The following is a 20,617-nucleotide window of genomic DNA, read 5'->3' as shown; positions in this document are numbered from 1 at the left end:
CTCGAGCTCCTGCTGGGGAGCGGGGTCCGGGGCTTGCCCTGCTCCATGTGTTCCGTGGCTCCACGCAGCTCCCAGAAACAGCAGCATGTCCCCCACTCTGGCTCCTACGTGTAGGGGCAGCCAGGAAGCTCCGCACACTACCCCAACCCCAAGTGCCACCCCTGTAGCTCCCATTGGCCAGCAACTGCAGCCAATGGGAGCTGCAGGGGCGGCGTCTGCAGATAGGGCACTGCACAGAGCTGTCTGGCTGTGCCTCCATGTAGGAGCTGGAGGGGGGACATGCTACTGCTTCCAGGAACTGCTTGAGGTAAGCGCCACCTGGAGCCTGCATGCCTGACCCCCTGCAGTGCCCCAATTCCCTGCCCCAGCCCTGATCCCCCTCCCGCCCTCCGAACCCCTCAGTTCCACCCTCCTGCACCCCAGAGCTCGTACCCCCAGCCAGTGCCCTCACCCCCTCCTGTACCCCAACCCCCAATTTCATGAGCATTCATAGCCCGCCATACAATTTCCATATCCAGATGTGGCTCTTGGGCCAAAAAGTTTGCCCACTCCTGCTTTAGTGTCATGATTGACAAGATTCAGGCCCCAACCATTGGTTCATTGACCTACTATGTGTGCCACTATTAGATTATCATAGGCCAGCTGTAGCAGGGAGGCATAGTGTTTAGTATCCTCACTCATGATCTTTGTTTTGGGTTGCCATTTATATACGCTCTGAGGTTACCTGTTCTGTTCAGCTTCGCCCTGCTTAATGACACTAATACCTCCCAACAAAGACCGTGAGCTGAATTTATCCCACATGTGACTCCAGCAATTGCAGTACAGTTCTGTATGCAAGAGTTTTTCCCAGTATGTCAAGTGCATGATTCTTCTCTTCTGCTTGTCAAAGAAACAAAGTCATTCTCAAACCTGCATCCTGATGTTATTTAGCTGAGCACATGTTCCACTGCTGTATGTTTGTTATACAGTTTGGACCTTTCATACTAAAACATTCGTATAGGAAAGTTGCAGTGTTTGCAGAGAGTCATGTAATACTATCCAAATAAGAGACAGGAAAATGCCATAAAGCAAGGGAGTGAGGCGATGGCTCCTTTGTGTCATGTGGTCAGGAGTCATTAACTTCCGCCACAGCTGTGGAGAAGCTCTCTGCATTAGACCTCCATATTTTCTCCATCATGTGATTGAAATGTGATTTTTCTGGCTGGAGGTATGGTCTCTAGTGCAGGTGGCTTGGATGTAGTTCTGTTGACATGAGGTCACAGCTAGCCTGTTTGCGTCAGATTTAAGATGTCTGTCCTTTCACAATTCAGGTCCAGGTGCATTGATGCCATTTCAGGCTGCATTTTGGGATGGGGTCGGGCGGGTCTTAGAATCCAGATCCAGAACGCTGATGGGAGGAGAAGAGGAGTTGAAGGCTTATCTAGAGCAGCACTTCAGACTTCTGTGATAAGTGATTTAGATTTCCCCTCCTGTGTGTTCCTGCTCCACCACCCCTCAAGCTACATGATGGGTGTTAGAGCTCCCCAAACTGAATGAAAGGTAGGTGGTGTTCTGGTTGATGCAGGCACAGTCATAGTCTGATAAATGGAACACTTGTCCAGATACCTCAGCTACCACTGGTGCAGAATAGTGGCTTTTTGGACTGAAGTTCATTTCCTGGGGAGATGTTGAACTCTTCCAAAAGGAAGCCTAAGAAGGCCTTGGGAAAATTAACTTATAAGGGCCTGCTCTGATTTGAGGCAGCAAGAGTGGGATTGGGCCATGGAATAGGAATATTTTGTTTCTCAAATACTCCACCACCAGCAGAATCATTGGGACAGAACTCATTTTGCTGAGTCTTAAGTAGAAATGACTCCATGAGAAATGCATATTAATCAGTGGCCACATCTGTGCATTTTAAAATTAAGTTTACATCACAAGAATCATTGATTAATATTTTGAAGCAGTTTGTTCCATGTGAATTTGATGCTGACATTCCCTGGAGACTGAAGCCCTCTGGTGTGGCCCCAAAATAAGCACAGTGCGTATTACTGCTGTGCAGAGTTGCACTAACCCTTACCTGGAAGAAACACCTCTAGGAGTATAAGGGCTGGTCTACACTAGGGGGGGGGATCGATCTAAGATACGCAACTTCAGCTACGTGAATAGCGTAGCTGAAGTCGAAGTATCTTAGATCGAATTACCTACCGTCCTCATGGCGCGGGATCGACGTCCGCGGCTCCCCCTGTCGACTCCACTACTGCCGTTCGCGTTGGTGGAGTTCCGGAGTCGACAGGAGCGTGTTCGGGTATCGATATATCGCGTCTAGATGAGACGTGATATATCGATTCCCGAGAAATCGATTGCTACCTGCCGATACAGCCGGTAGTGAAGACGTACCCTAAGGGACAGTTCGGTCTCCAGGGCCCCTTCAGTCCTTGCTCGGTTTGCTGAGACTGCCAACAAGGAGGGCAGTTGTGACAGTGTTATCCTGGGCTGAGCTTGACTAATAGGCATTATTAGGAATCATGTTTATTGTGGTAGCACATAAGGACCAACAAAGAATGGGACCCCATTGTGCTAGGCACTTCACAAACACAGAGCAGAGAAGTCCCTACCCTGAAGAGTTTGTGAACTAAATAGACCAGACAGACACAAGATGGCTGTTAACACACAAAGAGAGTGATGACCAATGTGATGGCAGCAAATGTTAGGTTAGTTCCATAGTTTTTTGGGGGTCTGTATTTAGTTAGGAGGGATAAGAGCTTCAACCAGGCTCGGGTTCTCCCAATGGGTTTTAAAGTTAAAGCTAGTGTTCATCTGATTTATAAATAATCCTTTGAAGGATTGTAATGTGAGAGAATGGCATCTTCTGTGGGGAATGGGAAGTACAAACAAACCACCGTTGCCCCCACCCCCCCACTGCACCGCAGGCATGCACTCCTAGAAACCAAAGGATATGCCTCAGTAACGCGGTTTTCTGCAGACACTTTGCATTAAGCCTTTCTATTTCTGCCTAAAGGGGAACCCTGTTTGCCTGCTGTCTACCAGCAGGGTTCTTGTACATTTCAACATGTAGGCTGTTGATGGTAATAGGGCAGAGGGATGGCATGAGGTGCGCTCAGTAAACCAGACGTCTTGGGCTTGTTGAGGGGATGTCTCATGACAAGCTGGAATTTTTCACTACTGGGCACCTGGCCTTGGCAAGATGTTTAAAGATGCATGGTTGGACAAAAATACAAGTGTGGCTGAAGATTCTGCTTATTCATGCTGGTTTGGAAATTCCTGACATTGGACTGATTTTGCTTCTTGTGCAGTTATTTGCCCCAATATTGAAGGGGTATGAAGCAGACATTCTGATCTCGTAGTATTTGACACCTACTTTGCCCAGGTGTAGACAATGGATTATGGTGCAAGGCATGGGAAAGTCGAGATGGCTGAGGATAGTTACTTATAAAACTTATGGTACGTTATTGTAGGTAATATGGGTTGTATGTGTTCTGAAGGGCCAGTGTGAGGATTCTGGAGGGAAGCAAGTTATTAGGGATTTCATCTTAAAATGTAATCTCTTCTGAACCATCTTCTCCCTCAATTTCAGGTGATAGCAGCAGCTCACATATGGCCATATGCATTTTGGAACTCTGCTACATGTCAGGGGAAGAGGGGAAGCCTCAGCTGTAGATTTAGAAGATCCCAAAAGCTGGCTTAGGGATTCATCTAGGTTGTTCCCGAGCACCTGCCCTTAACTCTTGGCTCCCTAAATGGTGGGAACACCAGTTCTTTATCACAAGATGGTGTATTAAAATCACACTTGAATCTAGTCTCTGTGTCGAATGATATCTCTTCCAAACCCATTCATCTTTACTTCCTTTCCAGCACATGCTGTTGGGAAGCCCGTTGAGCTTAGAAACACCAAGCAGTGATCACCTGCATTTGCTGTTTATCAGCAGTCTCTCTCTACCCCGTCTATTTCCCCCTCTCTGCCCCACCCCTTTCGTTCTCCCCATGGGAAGGACAGAGAGACAGGTTCAACAAGTCTGCTGGCCAACAAGTGCAGTCTATTGTTAGTATCACCATGTCCTCCTCAGTAACATCAGGTTCAGAGGGCAAATCGCTCAAAGCAGCTGGGACATGACTGCTAGCTTGTGAGGAATGATGTAATTACATCCCCCTCTGCAGTGAATTGAATAGAGAGGCCTTCAGAGGCACTGGCTGGGGGGGCTACCTCAGGTTACTTCAGGTCAGGATACTGTCAAAATCCATCAGAGGAATTCCCAATAGATTTGGCAGCCGACATGCACAATGCAGGCATTATGCCATGAGCGCTATAGTTGAGTTACCGGCATCTGGGCTTTGGAGGGAACTAATAAAATGTTGCTTTTTTTCTTCTGCTGCTGCATGAATTAAGGCTTGTTGAATTAATGAGTTTTAAAAAATCAAACTGGTTGAAGTTTGGGGTTTCTTTTGTCTCTAGTTCCGATAGCTCAGTGTTGAAAGTGAGAGAACCTAGTAAGCCACACAATTTAGTCAGTAAGCAGGGGATGCAGTGTGGAGTGTAGGGAGAATATCGTCCTGCTGTGAATGTGATGCTCTTCTCTAATAACTGTGCAGGTTTCTTCATAAAATAACTTCAATCAGATCCTAATTCTCCTGGGACAAAATAAGTGTTTAACATTTTTTGGTGTAAATAAATATCTGTCTGCATTGTAGGATGGGACCAGGGTGTGCTTGGCATTGTGGCCTTGGATGGGGAAAACATGGCCAGCCAGCAGCCTGGATCAGATGTTAAGTACTGTAATATGTGTAAGTCAGCGCTAATTTAACACATCGTACGTGTTATACCAGGGGTGGGCAAACTTTTTGGCCCGAGGGCCACATCTAGGTATTGAAATTGTATGGCGGGCCATGAATGCTCACAAATTGGAGTTGGGGTGCAGGAGTGGGTGAGGGCTCTGGCTGGGGTTGTGGGGTGGGGCCAGAAATGATGAGTTCAGGATGTGGGAGGGGGCTCTGGCTGGGGGTGCGGGCTATGGGGTGGGGCTGGGAATGATGTGTTTGGGGTGCAGGAGGGTGCTCTGGGCTGGGATCGAGGGGTTTGGAGGGCGAGAGAGGGATCAGGGTTGGGGCACGGAGGTGCAGGCTCCGGAGGGCACTTACCTCAAATGGCTTCCAGAAGCAGCTGTATGTCCATCCTCCACCTCCTACATGGAGGTACGGCCAGGCGGCTCTGCTGTGCATAGCCCCATCCACAGACTATTAAAATGAAAAGAACCTTTAATGTATCATTTGCTTTTCAGGTCTAATACTATTACTTGTATTGCACTCTGTTTTGAGAACTAAAATGGGCTGGTTGTTCTCATGTGCAGATAATTTTGTTTGGGTTTGTAAGAGCTACAGAGAGATAACTGGATCTAAACACACAACTGTTTTCATTGACATTTTAAAAAATCATCACAGCTTTTCCATTATTAGATTTTGTAAAACCTAATACAATAAAATGTTTTTTTTGTTCTGGACTTCCTAACTTTGTCACATGCACTGAATTGGGGCCATAGCAGACTGTGTAATACATGCTTAAGTTCCATTAAAATCAACGGAATTAAAGTACATGCATAAGTGCTTTGCTAAATCAGCCTGTGTTAGTTTTGCTAGCTATCAGAAGGTTTGGAAGTTTGGTTCTGGATACCAATCAAAAGAAATTGTGTTAGAAATCTCCCATTGACGCTTTCTTGTGAGACTTCAACTATTTTTTGGTTCTGGCTGGGTTCGGTACAGTGCTTCCAAACTTGACTGAAAAGTGGAATGGTATAAAATAGCACAAAAATGCTGGATAAGAGAAAGTGTGTGTGGGTTTGATTGTTTTAATTGTAATCCTCAGAAGTTCTGTTTGGTTCATGTCTTTGGGTAAAGGTTCAGGTCAGGGCCATTTTATCAAAACCACTTTGCCTATTTTTTTAGTCTGTAGCTCTCAAGAATTTCACAGCCTGTTTTGAGTTATTCTCTCAAATCTCTCCTACCCAGAAATGTGCATTTTGTGTTCCAGTTAATCCTATTAAGCAGTGTATTACATGATGTATTAATCATCTGACTGGTAGTAGTAATTATTCTCTTTGGATCACGGCTTTGATGGGACCTTTGAAAACAAGACAGATTTGCTCTGTCTTATGTTGAACGGTTATGCTGCCTAAAATAAAAAAGGATAAAAGTTAAGCATTGAGGAAATAGCTTAGCTAGGGAGCCTTGTTCATATTTGTCTAAATTTACCTCTTAGTGCAATGGATGAATTTGCCATCAGGGTTGAAAGTTGGCAGATCTTCTTATTCAATGTTTCAGATGATGATTTTGGGTGACTTTAATTTGCCTTAATCTCAGATAGTCTGATCAACTAAATTTTGCTTTTTAACACTTAGCCATGTCCTCGTGTGATCTCCATTTAGCTGTTTTAGCAGTTGTAATAATCCACAGAGAATAGCACAGTTGATAATTTTTCATTTTTCTTATTCAAGTGCAACCTTAAGATAATATCAAGCAACAAGAACATGCTCTGATCCTCAAGCATTCAACAAACAGACTTAATTAGTATTGCTAGATAGTGTAGACCCTGATAGTAAGCAAATTCCTTCACTCAATAGGGTATTATAGAAACATCTGTACTGCGACTACAGTACCTTCTCTTCAGAAGTAGCTGGCTGAGTACAAAGAGGAGCCACATTCTTGCATTGATTAGATTAGTGTAGATACTCAGATATTTCTAGCAGTACAGGAAATGGGCTTTGTACTACTTGAGTTTTAACAGATATGGGCTTGAATTTCCATTCTGTCTTGATGTCCTCAAACATATGCTCCCTCCTCCCAACATACTGGATCTTTGATCTGTTGTTAGGCTAAATGGCTTGAGAAGTAACTCAACTACACTTATATAAATTATAGAAAGGAAGTTTTGCCCTAATAATTTAAATCCAATGTGATCTTCAAAGCTTTTACAAGGGCTTTGAATTCTAAAATGGATCATACTATAAACATACCCATAATAAATTGCACGTGCACATATATATGTATTGTATAAATCCTCTTTAAGTGTGTAGGCATAAAAATATATATATAAAAAAGCATGCCTGGACACTTAAAGAGGGTTTCTACATACACAGTATAATCACTATATAGTGACTCTCTTAAAAATTCCTCCTGGAACATACATTAATCTTAAAGGTCTGATCCTGCAAGGTGCTGAGCAGTGAGCACAGTCAGTTGCCACCAGCTTCAGTTGGGTTGTTGAGCATTCTCAGCCAGTTGGGTTACTGGACCCTGAGTGTTTAGTCATTTGAATGCAAGCCACTTGTTTACTAACACAAACAATCCCACAACTTGTCTTCCAGTCTCTCATTATCTCTGCCCCCTTTCTTTCTAGCTCCCTGCCGTCCCTGCAGTGATACAGAAGTCCTTTTGGCTGTCTGCACTAGTGATTTCGGTGAGTTTTTTTTTTTTCTTCTCTGCTGCTGCTCCCCCATCCTCTCCCCCTTACTATGGTGTTTGCTGGATTTGGCTACAGAAACCGCCACAAACAATGATTAAATTTAAACACCAAATTGCAACAAACAGGGAACTTTCGCCAGTTTCTGTAAACAAACTGGGCAAGGGACGCACAAAGAACCAAGAGAGAACATTTTTATGGGAGGAGACATGAAGGGCCTCAATTAAAGCCATTGTACTTGGCTAGCTCTTTCTACAGAGGACTGAGGGCTTGGCTACACTTACAAATTTGCAGCGCTGCAGCAGGGTGTGAAAACACACCCTCTGCAGCGCTGCAAATTGCGGCGCTACAAAGCGCCAGTGTAGTCAGAGCCCCAGCGCTGGGAGCCGCGCTCCCAGCGCTGTCCGTTATTCCCCACAGGGATGTGGAGTACGGACAGCGCTGGGAGAGTTTTCTCCCAGCGCTGGTGCTTTGACTACACTTAGCGCTTCAAAGCGCTGCCGCGGCAGCGCTTTGAAGTGTAAGTGTAGCCAAAGCCAAAGAGAGACCTAGCAACAATAATAGAGGTAGAAGTTCAAAGGTTTCTTGGGGTATGCAATAGCATTTTCCCCTTGATGTCCTAAAATGGGCCACTAACAAAAGACCAAAGCTGTTTTCTTGTCAGATTTCTGAAGGGGGAAGTTAATGATCAGCTAATAGTTGTAATGGCAGCAACAAGCAAAATGTACTGACCAAGAGAAACGTGAATATTCTGAACATGCTTTTGACTGTGGTGTAACTTTTTTCTTATAATTATTACATTAGTATTTTTAATGCAACTTTCTCATGCTTGAATTTAAAGTAATAGAAGCAAGTGGGCCTGTGTAGTCCAGGAGATGGGCTGCAAAGCTTATAAATACCCCACTTAGTCATTTGAACTTACTGGGTCACATTCAGAGGTGATGTAAGTGGATGCATCACTCCTGCTTATATCGGCGCTGATCTTGGACCCAAGCCTCCAAAGCAGTTTCATGTAACTCTCCCTTTATTTTGTTTGTCTCCTAGTTGTCAGGGGTTCCATCCAAGATGTAACAAATGAGGCAGAGCAGCAAGAATCTGTAATAGATATCAGCGCCAACAAACTCTACAGGCAGAAGAGCAAAGTCTTTCAGCCCACAGAGGAAAATGGGAGCTGGCGGGGACAAATAAAGACCCCACTGGAATGTGGGGTGAGACCAGGAGATGGAGACTTCCTCTTCACGGGACGCATGCAATTTGGGGAGGCCAGGTTAGGCTGTGCCCCTCGTTTTAAAGACTTCCAAAGGATGTACAAAGAGGCAAAGGACAAAGGGCTAAACCCATGTGAAATTGGCCCAGACTGACGCCTCCTATTTGGCTGAAGATTGCTCTTAGTGCTTGGCCGGAACTAATTCCTGGCCCTGGTGAACGCTCTGAACAAAACGGTAATTAACTAAAAGTATGGAGAAATCTGGTGTGCAGAGTGAGAGCCACGCGGAACGTGTCCATGGAAGCAACAGAGGTACGAGCTCAAAAGGCTGCCAAGCAACCAAGGCTGGATTTTTAACCCATCTTGTCCCTATGAACTAAGTTATTATATTTTTTTTAGCAATTTCCTTAGGAAAACAAGCAAAAGAGAACTCCAATGTCTTAAAAAACCCCAATGAAAACCAACCTGCCTTTTTATCTTTTTAATACTAATGTTTAAAATGTCTTAAGCTGATGTAGCATTTGGTATGGCGTATTCTGTATAAATGGTTGAGAATGTGATAGAACATGGTAAAATCATCTTAACATTGATGCTTTGTAAAAAGCTTGGTGTACAATTCGAAGATGTTTCTTATGACAGAAATTTATGGAGCCAAATTCATCTTCTTTTTTATTTGAAAGAATGTACAATCACCGCCTGCAATTTTTCGTTCAGGCTGGCGAATAGTTTCCATTCCAGAGAAATAAAGGTCCCTGGATTTGACCCACATTGTTACGACTTTTATTCTCCTTCTCCATAATAGTAGCCTCCATAGCTCCAGATGTGCATGTGGATCAAGCGTCCATATGCTATAGATTACTGCTTGCCTATTTTGTGGCTGCTGAAGCCCAAGTGCCTATGTGGGGTTGGGAACTGCAGTGGTTTTCAAAGGGGGAATAGGATCTATTTTTGGAGATTTCTTAAAGAAACATGTCCCAGGCAAGAAGCTTTGAATGACTTTTGCTTTCACCCTTGGTAGGTCGCTTGGGAAACCAGTCCAAAACAAGTATTTCCTCCACCTAGGGCACATTCTAGCTGTAGGCAAACTGGGCAGCTGCCCAGGTGAGCGGATTCTGCCTAGAGTGGCAGAGGCAGTGAGGCCAAGCCTGAGTGGTCCTGACCCACTCATGATAGAGGGGCAGCTGGGCCAAACCTGAGGGAGTGGCGCTACAACCTGGCACTTCCCCCATCCTGCCACCCCTTCTGCCATAACTCCTGAACCATCAGAAGGCTCATCGCGTTCCTCCAGAAACCCCTCCATTCTAGGGGACAGCAGGGGGGGCAGCACGATGAAGTTTTTGTCTGGGGTGCAGATTGTCTTGAGTGGCCTCTGCCCCCTCCCCACTCTTTCGATTCTCTAAGAGCCTCAACTGGTCTGTGGTAGCTCTCTCTGACGTGGACACTTGCATCTGAAGATGTGTCGCCAAGGCAGGTTCATCCCCTCCTGTTCAATTTCACCTGGAAAATAAAACCCTTTAAAAATGAACAAGAGGTTGGTTCCTTTGCAGTGAGGTGGTGTCCGAATGACAATACAGTAGCTCCCTCTGAAGCAGCGATGACATTCCACATAACCTGTTGCTACATATCTGCTTCAACTCTTTTTTCTGGTGGTGCCACTTTGAGGGTGCGTAGCTGTTGTTTGTGTTCCAACCCCAATATTTCCCATCACCACCATCTCTCTTCCACTAATGCTTCCATGAGTAAACCTTCCATTAAGAGAGAATCCTTCCTCTCACCCTCTCTTGCGAATCTCCTTTACCTCCATTTTAACTAGGGGAACTATTCCCTAAGGTTTAGCTTTGCCCCTTTGCATATAAGTTGGGTTAGCTGCCAAGATTGGACATGTTTACAGTGGGCAATAGTGATTCTCTTCCCCCTCCCCAGGTTCTAAAATGGGCCACTATCGTTATGGAAAAGTCCTGTAGGATTTAATAGGAATGAAGTCATTGGGGTTCTGTTGAAATTATTGGCCAGGGTACGGAGGGGATTCTGGGAAAGGAAATCCCCACTAGGATCCTCTTGCAGAGATCTCCTCACGTCACAGGCTTTGGCTCCCTTTACCTGTTGAGAAAGCCATGGGGCCCACTTCCCAACTCACACTTGGAAGACCCCGGCAAGAGATCCTCTGGAGGCTGTGGCTAGTCACACAAAGGCCCTGTACCTCTTCACAGTCTCTGGCTGTAGACAGTCTTACCTGCTTGGCTGTATGAGACCTGCACTGATCCCTGCGTGGGGGGCGGGGGTCCCGGGCAGTGAAGGAAAAAAAATAGTTCTGTGCTGTTACCTTTTTCTGATATATCTGCGAGCTTGTGGGAGGGCAGAGGATGATGTGCTGATCAGCCTAACCCATCTCTTCCCCCTCCTCCAGTACAGATGCTGGACCACGTGGATGAGTCTCTACACAGTGCCTGAAGGTGAAACTGTGTTGAAAAGGGCAGCTGAGCCTCACCCTATTTCCATATATGGGTGGGGGTTTCTCTCTAGGTATAGATTGTTGGAGGTTTGATCTAATCCACAGAATATATGGAATTATATCCTTTCTGTAATTCTTAACCTATAAAATTCTACGGTGGGATAATCATTCTCTACTAAATCCTGCAGGATGTTTCACAATCTCTGAGTCTATCCCTTTCTATTCATTTCTGTGGGGTTTTTCCAGAAGGGTAACAAAAAGTCAATAGATGTTTTTTATGGCAGCTTGTTAGAGAGAGAAAATTGGATCAAATGTTCAGCCAGCATTTGTAAGAACAGCAACAATAAATAAACTCTATACCAAGGCACGGAGACTTTATTATTCAAAACATGGCTTTGGCGGTGGATTAATTTTTGCGACCAATCCCCTGCACTTCCCTCTTCCTCCTACTACAATGCTTGGATTTAAACCCAGATTGTTCCCTTTCTCTACCCTTGCACTTCATTCCTCAAGCTGGGAGCATAGGGGGCAGAGTGCATCGCCTCTTTATATTGCAGCACTGCTATCAGCTGAGTTAAAACATCTTAGTGCATTCTCCTGAAAGTTCCTTGCACCTTCTGCTACTGACAGGTGTCAGCGGAAATCACAGCACTCCCTGCCCCTGCTGCTGTGCTGTGCCTCACCTCTCCTGTAAACTGCTGACACGCTTGGTTAGAAAAAGCCTTTTGAGTTGGCACATGCCCATCACACTACTGGGAGTTGCTTAGCTAAAATTACAAGGGGGTGAAGGGAGTGGTTGAATGAGCAATAACTTAGTACAAAGCCCAGCTTTTTGGGAGTAACACCTTTCTATGCAATGTTTTGCTCTTAAACCCAGGTTAGACAGCCAGTCATGCTGCAGCCTTTCCAGCATACCATGTGTAATTGCAGCCTGCTCCACCTGCCCGTTGGCCTGCTGCCGCTTACGTACGTATATAGGCGTGTGTAATAGGTATGTATTCTCTTCAGTGAAGGCTGAGTAAAGGTTTTTTGGGGAGGAGTCCACTCACAAACTGAAATTACAGTTCTAATGTTCTTACCATTTAGGTTCTGAATCTGCTGAGTTAACCCCAAATAGGCCAAATTGTAATGTAGAGAGGTACATTTGTTGCCACCTAATGGGGACGATTTGGACGAAGATGATCCAGGTTACTAGGTCAACATGGACAAATTAGGTAGTTGCAAAGTATTTTTTTTCCAACCAGTATATTTTGCTGGAGAAGATACAGGGCCCCTTGTTACCTAGACCTAGTACAGTAACGAATCAATTGTCCATGGTGATGCGGTAAAGTGGTCATCATGGGGTTCATTGGGTTACCCAGAGTACTTGGGGACGAAGCCATGCTGCACTGCTCCCCTACTTGCTGTTTTATCAGGGGGAGTTTTCCCACCAGCTGAGTTTGCTGTGAGGCAGCTGAATAGAGCAGCGGGTTCCCCAGCCTCAGTTCTGTGAGTAAAGGGTTATTTTTGTTGCACTGAGTGGGCCCCTAACAAAAGTCCATTGCTGCTGTCCAAAGTGAAGCATGGGGGGAGGGAGGAGCATGCGGGGTCTCCGTGCTCCCCAGATTTGCTGCTTGGCTTGTACTGAGTGTGCTCAGTGATGCCGCTGAAGCTGGTTGCCTGTCTCCCTTCCCTTCCCCCGCTCCCCCCTCCCTACTTATTGGCAGGCCCAGGTCATCCCTGGCTGCTTTCCCAGTAATAAATGAATGGTGAATGCAAAGTTTCTTTGCTGAGAGCGTTCTAGCTTGATGGCACCCACAATATATAAGACTAGTGATGTAGGGGGTTTGTGCATTTGCATCTTAACTCTGGAACCTACATTTAAATCATGGTTCAGGTTGCAAGTGAAAATTAAGTCAATGGCTTCCCTCACAGTTCCTGATTTTTATCTTCAAAGGGGTGTGGTGAGGAGGTGTGACGCTCTGCAGGGGAACCAGGGTTGTGATGCACCTCATTACCACCTGCTCTTAGTGGGGAGTGGCTTTCTGTGCCTTCTGAGGATCAGCTCCCTGAAACCACAAACACTGGCTTCCAGGCCTCGTTCTCTCTTTGCAAAACCTCTGAGTCTTCAGAACATGGCCTGTTGTGTCCAGACCGTTATCCACAGAACTCCTAGGCCTGCTGTTCCCAAAGGAACAGTGCACACCAGCCTGTAAGATCCAGCTCAGGACCAGCCCTTTGCTTAACACCACAGCACTGAGTATGTCTAGTGAAAACAAGAATATGTTTAGCATCAAAGATTCAAGATGCAAGCAATAGTGAGTAAGAATATTGGAACCAAATGGTTACAGATTAAAAAAACCCTGTAATATGCTCTCTAGAGACTAAACTAACAGGTTAACCTCCTGTCTAAAGAAGGTTTATCTTACCCAACACTTCTCCTCAGTGTTTTCAACCAAGCCTGGCTGAGACCACTTTTTCATGAGGTAAAAGCCCTCTCCTTTTATTCCCTCAGTTGTGGGAGGAGGGAGAGAGAGAGAGGCTGGATGACTTCTCTGCCCCTAGATATAGTCCAGCAAACATTTGAAGTGTTCCTTCCAGCGAGGGTTATTCCCTCCACTTGCTTCTTCCTGTTAAGATTGCTCCGTTTACATGTGAACAGAAGATGAATAAACATCTCATATGATAGAAAACCTGTTTTTTGCCTTGGCAAGGGACTAGAACCTACAGACTGAAAACGTATTTTCTCTATATACACATAGCTCCTTACATAATATTTGTAGATAAATTGTAGGATGATTATAGTGACCAGAGTGACACCGGCTTTTATTTAAGATCTCACATGACATTGGTGAACAAGAATGTACGCACCAGACCCATGAGAGGCTGTAACACTCTACAGCCCTTTTCCAGTTGTCACTGAGGTTCTGGGGGTCACAGGAGCCTATTACCCAATATAGTAAAACTCTAACCAGACATGAGGAGCTTATTGCAGTAGGTGGGCTGGCAGATTTGTGGAGGTGCCCTTAACTGGAGTATTATGGCGTAGCAGAACATAGGGGTTTGTGGGAAAGTTTGCACTGCCCTAGCCTGCTGTAGACAGGGCAATTGTTCCTTACTTTAAGTAGCAAGCACTTTGGAAGGCGAAGGAATGCTATTGTGACTGGTGTGCCTGCAAACAGTGTGATTGAAATGCCTTTTGAGCCTAGCTAGATACCGACAAGAAAACTCAACAGCTTTCACCTAAGTAACATTTACATTTTGTCTCTCAGTTCTTGGCTATGCTAGACTAAGGCCTGGTGTACACTGGAATGTTGTACCAATATAACTATTTCAGTTAGGGGATAGGGTTTCTTACCAATATACCAATACAAGCGCCAATGTGGAGGCAGTTATACTGATATAAAGGTGCCTTATTCCCTGTCCTATATGGAAAAGAGAATAGTGCTATCAAGCACCTTTATACCAATATAACTGCATCCGCACTAGAAGGGTTGTTGTACTGATATAACTATACCAGGATAGTCAAAGTGATACAACTTTCTTGTGTAGACAAGGCCTTGTTTCCTAAAACCGCACCCTGTTGCTACTTCCCATGCAGCTCCACTTGTAGCAGTGACAGCAGCAGTACTAGTGTAGACAGGCAGTTGGTGTTTTCAGCAGTATCCTCAATTTCCCAATGGAAGCATAAACTTGCTCAAACTGGAAGCTTGACTGGAAGATCTCATGGTGGAGCACCTATGGGGGACAGTGACCCACCGATCCAAGCATTGGCTGGATATGGAACAGTGATGAAAATGAAACAGCCTTGTGAAAAACATTTTCCTTTTTCGCATCCACCTGTCTGCCAGGGACCCGTCTACCTTGATCATACACCGAGCGGCATTCAGGGGCTGCAGAATGGCAGAAAGTTAAATAAGGTTGCTCATAAATAGCTTCTCGGGCTCCTACATAGCTATTTTTCCTGTGCTGCCCAACATGGTAGTGTTTTGTGTGGGTGAGGCTGAGGCCGAAACGCCCAGCACCTCCTGTCGTTAATCTGTGTGTCAGGCAGCAAAACGTGGAGGTACAGGTTGGGCAGAGTGGTGTCACCACTGTTCTGCATTTTACTGGCAGGGCTGTGGAATTTGTCCCCAGGCTTGCTTGTTTTGTAATGTTGACAATGCCTCAGTAATTCTACTGAGACCAATCAGTGATTTTTAAAGGGATGGCTCTTCTCAGCCTCATCGGGTGTGGAACATGACTCCCCACCCATGCTCATGGGATGCTGATCATGGGGTAATTTTAAGAACCACACCTATTCATCAACTGATTAAAATAAATCTCTCCTGTTCCCCCCCACCTCCTAGTGGGAGAGATACAGGGCTTTATCTATGTAATAATCTGGCAAACAGCTTTGGCATATGTGAGGATTTACAAACCTCTAGAGGAGAGCACAACTATCATGATGTTATAGAGAGACAGAGCCAGCTCCTATGGCAGTCGGGCCCCTGCCGATTGATGTGCTTGAATCTGAAGATCAGAAATAAGCACTCATTGTGGATGAGGAACTGGATGGGAAGCCAGTGTAGCAGACTGAGTGATATTTTCTCTTTGACTAATATAACCAAGCAGCAGGGTTGCTGTGGGTTGAATTAGCAGGAGGTTCTTTGTGGTATTCCCTTCCTTTCCCCATTAAAATGTGTTGCAGCAGATATTAAAGGGGAAATATCTGCTGTGTATAAGTAAGGTCACACTCAGTTAAGAACATAAGAATGGCCACACTGGGTCAGACCTTATCTAGCCCACTCCCAGTATCCAGTCTTCCAATATTGGCCAATGCCAGGTGCCCCAGAGGGAATGAATGGAACAGGTAATCATCAAGTGATCCATCCCCTGTTGCCCATTCCCAGCTTTTGGCAAAGAGAGGCTAGGAATACCATCCCTGCCCATCCTGGCTAATAGCCATTGATGGATCTATCCTCCATGAATTTATCTAGTTCTTTTCCGAACCCTATTATAGTCTTGGCCTTCACAACATCCTCTGGCAAGGAGTTCCACAGGTTGACTGTGTGTGAAGAAATACTTCATTTTGTTTGTTTTAAACCTGCTGCCTATTAATTTCATTTGGTGACCCCTAGTTTTTGTGTCATGAGGAGTAAAGAACACTTCCTTAGTTACTTTCTCCACACCAGTCATGTGTTACTCCTTCTCATTGAGGATGCTACAGCAAAATAAAATGTACTGTGCTACACATATGGAAATATGAAACCTGCACCTGTTTCCTATTTAATTCAAAAGAGCAGCATAGTTCCTTTCCATAGGCCTGGTATGTTGCTGTGTTAGCAAGTGTTGCCATTTCGACAGATTCCAAGCCGCCAAAAGGTTCATGCATGTTCCCCTGTGTCCCCATGTTCATTGGCACATCATGGCTCACAGCTATGGGCTCTCTTTGGTGTCCAGGGTTTTTTGATTTATGGAGAGCCCAGGAAGCGGGGACACTCCACTCACCTTGGTACTCATAGAATCATAGAATCATAGAATTCAAGATCAGAAGGGACCATTATGATCATCTAGTCTGACCTCCTGCAAGATGCAGGCCACATAAGCCGATCCACCCACTCCTTAAGCAAGCGACCCCTGCCCCATGCTTCGGAGGAAGGCGAAAAACCTCCAGGGCCACTGCCAATCTACCCTGTAGGAAAATTCCTTCCCGACCCCAAATATGGCGGTCAGCTGAACCCCGAGCATGCGGGCAAGACTCTCCAGCCATACCCTCTGGAAAAAGGCTAACAATATCCTATCATTGACCCATTGTACTAATTACCAGTGTGGCACTTAATTGACCTATTGACTAAGCCCGTTATCCTATCATACCATCTCCTCCATAAGCTTATCTAGCTTAATCTTAAAGTCATGGAGGTCCTTCGCCCCCACTGTTTCCTTTGGTAGGCTGTTCCAGAATTGCACTCCTCTGATGGTTAGAAACCTTCGTCTAATTTCAAGCCTAAATTTCCTGACTGACAGTTTATATCCGTTTGGTCAGCATACTCTCTGTGTGCTGACCAAAATGGCGATGTTGTTATTTAAAAAGATACTGGAGTCAGGGAGGAGGCTGCCTGCAAGTGCTCAAAGGGGAGAAAGCGAGGAAGAGGAGCAGCAGCCTGCACTCCCGGGGCAGCTGACTAAACATTTTCTCCTGCTGTTGCCAAGCGCTGACTCAGGCGTTCTGCCGGTTACTAGCTCCTTCTAAAGAAACAAGAAAAACCTGCAATCAGCATCAGATTCAGAGGGAGCTGCAGTGGGGATGAGCCAAAGATCCTTCTCTGGCTGGCTGGCTGCCTCCTGCATGCCTCAAGGGAGCAGGCGAGAAATAAAATGAAGGTCTCAGGGCTGCTTCTTTATGCAGATGTTACAGTCTGGTTGTGGAACACATGCCATCCACCTGGGTGTAATTATTGGGGCAGGTCAGGTGTTACAGCACGACAGCCTATGTAGTAACCTCCCCCAGCAAATGGGTGAATCAGTGCGTTAGGTTCTCCCTCTGATTTACAATGCATCTCTGACCCAATGAGAGAGTTTCCAGTATAACTAGTCACGCACGTGTTATAGCAAAACTACAGGGTTGTAGGAATACCTGAGTCTGAGCCACTGAGCATGTTGTGAGAGGATGACTGGCCTAGGAATAAACACACTCCTGGGCCTTGTCTCTTACTGGAGATGGATCCAAGCCACAACATTCAGATCCGGTTCTGCATTGCAAAGCTCAGGGGTGCTGATCATTGCAAAGGTCTGGGATTTTGGTTCTTCCTGTTATAAAAATAAGGGCCATCTGAGATTAGGAGCTTGGTTTGGATTTGGAAACACTCCTTGCACAAAGTTTGGGGGTGTTCAGATCAAGCGATCAGTCAGTCGGTCTACCTGTCCAATCTATCTGGCCACTTTCCCTGTGGTATCTGAGCATGGGGTTTTGGTTAAGGCTTTCTGCCAGGGTTCCTCTGAGACAACATCAGACTTCCCAGGTCTCCTCACATGAAATACTAATGGGCTGCTCTGTTTTCCATTGCAAATACCAATCTATCTTTTATCCCAATGAATCGCAGGCTTGGTGCAGTTTGTAACATGAGGCTGCAAAGTGTTGGATGCCTGAGCAATGGAAGTGGGGCCGGGGGGAGGCAGCCTCTCAGAAACCCCTCATAGCTGCTGTATCTCAAGTAAGAGAAAGTGGCTCCCAAAATGATCTGCTTCAGGAAGGAAGGGACTTCTTAGCCTGGAGCTCAGGACTATGTCAGAACCAAGCGAAAGTCCTTAGATAAATCAGTGGGGCATCCCAGGCAATATTCCCACTTGACTGGAGAGAATCAGAAAGGTGGAGGAGGAGGTGGGAGGAGAGGAGTGGACACATCTTATGACAGTGAACACAATAATGGCCATACTGGGTCAGACCAGTGGTCCATCTAGCCCAGTATCCTGTCTTCTGACAGTTACCAGTGACAGGTGCTTCAAAGAGAGTGAACAGAACAGGGCAGTTTCAAGCGATTCAGCCCCTGTTGTCCAGTCCCAGCTTCTGGCAGTTGGAGGCTTAGGGAACAGTAACTGAAGATTTGGCAAAATGTTCTGAATCCTTCACAAAAAATAATCACAAACATCCAGCATGTAGAACTTATTGCCACAAATATAACTGGAATCAAGCTGGCCTAGCCTGTGCTGATCTTTTGGATTCAGTAGGAAACAGGCACAGGTTTCATATTTCCACATGTGTAGCACAGTACATTTTATTTGCTGTAGCATCCTCAATATGCGGTAGTGCAAAATCAATGGAGGCGGGGGATATCTGAGAAGCAAAATGGAAGCATGTTCCTGAGCCATCTTGCAGCACCAGAGGCAGCCCATCCTCAATGTTATGATGAACAGGTAGCAGTTTTCAGAGTAGCAGCCGTGTTAGTCAGTATCCGCAAAAAGAACAGGAGTACTTGTGGCACCTTAGAGACTAACAAATTTATTTCAGCATGAGCTTTCGTGAGCTACAGCTCACTTCTTCGGCTGCATAGACTGGAACATACAGACGGGAGATATTTATACATACAGAGAACATGAAAAGACCAACAGGAAGAGTCTAATCAATTGAGATGAGCTTCAGTCTTAATCTTCCCCTGTTTGCTGTATAGGATGTTGATCAGGTGGTTTTGCAGTTTCTTTGAGAGTGTGTGGCACAATCTGTCAGCATAGTCTATGTGATATGTAGATTGTAATGGATTTTTTACCTTTAGTCCTTTTGGTATGATGTCCATCTGTTTGCATTTGGAAAGGAAGATGATGTCTGTCTGTATCTGTACGAGTTTTTTCATGAAGTTGATGGATTTCCACTCCATATGGCTAAATGCAGTGCCTTGCATAATGACAGGTTTCAGAGTAGCAGTCATGTTAGTCTGTATCCGCAAAAAGAACAGGAGTACTTGTGGCACCTTAGAGACTAACACATTTATTTCAGCATGAGCTTTCGTGAGCTACAGCTCACTTCTTCGGATGCATAGACTGGAACACACAGATGGGAGATATTTATACATACAGAGAACATGAAAAGGTGGAAGTCTCAATTGATTAGACTCTTCCTGTTGGTATGCATACTTCCACCTTTTCATGTTCTCTGTATGTATAAATATCTCCTGTCTGTGTGTTCCATTCTATCATCCGAAGAAGTGAGCTATAGCTCACGAAAGCTCATGCTGAAATAAATTTGTTAGTCTCTAAGGTGCCACAAGTACTCCTGTTCTTTTTAGGGCAGGCAGTGACCAGCCTGTCTCCTGTGAGCCTCCTGTGCACAAAAGGCCAAATCCCAGTCCTTCTGATGGCAATGGCAGCTTTGCAATGAAGGGAGAGGAAGAAGAGGCTTTCTCTTACCCTTTGCCCTGTGTACTTAGATTGTAAGCTGTTTGTGGGAGGAAATGTCTATGGCTTTCTGTACAATACCTGACACAAAGGATCCCTAGGCACTACCGCAGTAAACATGGTTCATAATAATAAGTTAAGAGAAAGGGAAGGTTTCAGTACAAGACTGAAAGAGGGAGAGGGACTGTGCAGCTTAGAGGAAAGGGGAGACTTGGCCACTTTGTCTCAGATGAAACCTTCCTTTTCTCTTTCACTTATTGAACAGCAGGGGGAAGATCTCCAGCCAGATGTGGCAATGACCCCACCCAAGGGGAGGGGCAGGCAAGCAGGCCAGGATTGTGGAGGGGTTGGAACAAGTGTGTGAGGGTGGAGGCAGATATGAGGTCAGAGAGAAAGGGTGGCGAGAGTCCCTGCTGATGTAGGGGATTGCTAAAGAGTTCAGAGTAGCCACCATCCCTGTCACAATAGGACTCACACGCCTCCGCACTAAACACAGAAGAGCAAGGCTGGGAATAAGGGAAGTTGTTGGGCAGGTCATATGCCCATCAGCTTCCCTGTGTGGTCATGTCTGAGAACCGTCTATAATCGAGGTGTGTTTGTGTGTGGAGGGGAAGGGGGGCATGGTGAACGGCCGCAGACTCACCAACTGCTTTCTCCGGTT

At 45.5% G+C, this 20,617-nt stretch overlaps 1 protein-coding gene across 1 annotated transcript in view; it reads left to right on the top strand.

The window, feature by feature from the left end:
* The window catches only part of METRNL (meteorin like, glial cell differentiation regulator), a 31,668-nt gene extending 22,249 nt beyond the window's left edge, over nt 1–9,419 (top strand). Inside the window, exons 3-4 of the mRNA XM_044984027.1 lie at nt 7,388–7,447; nt 8,495–9,419. Coding sequence (XP_044839962.1) covers nt 7,388–7,447; nt 8,495–8,811 — 377 coding nt within the window. The 3' untranslated portion in view covers nt 8,812–9,419. The remainder of the gene's footprint in view (nt 1–7,387; nt 7,448–8,494) is intronic.
* The last annotated feature ends 11,198 nt before the right edge of the window (nt 9,420–20,617 follow it).

The sequence above is a fragment of the Mauremys mutica genome, chromosome 12 (genome assembly GCF_020497125.1).
Source record: "Mauremys mutica isolate MM-2020 ecotype Southern chromosome 12, ASM2049712v1, whole genome shotgun sequence".
Taxonomy (NCBI): Eukaryota; Metazoa; Chordata; order Testudines; family Geoemydidae; genus Mauremys; species Mauremys mutica.
The sequence above is the reverse complement of the archived record's forward strand: the minus strand, read 5'-3'. Positions and strand labels throughout refer to the sequence as shown.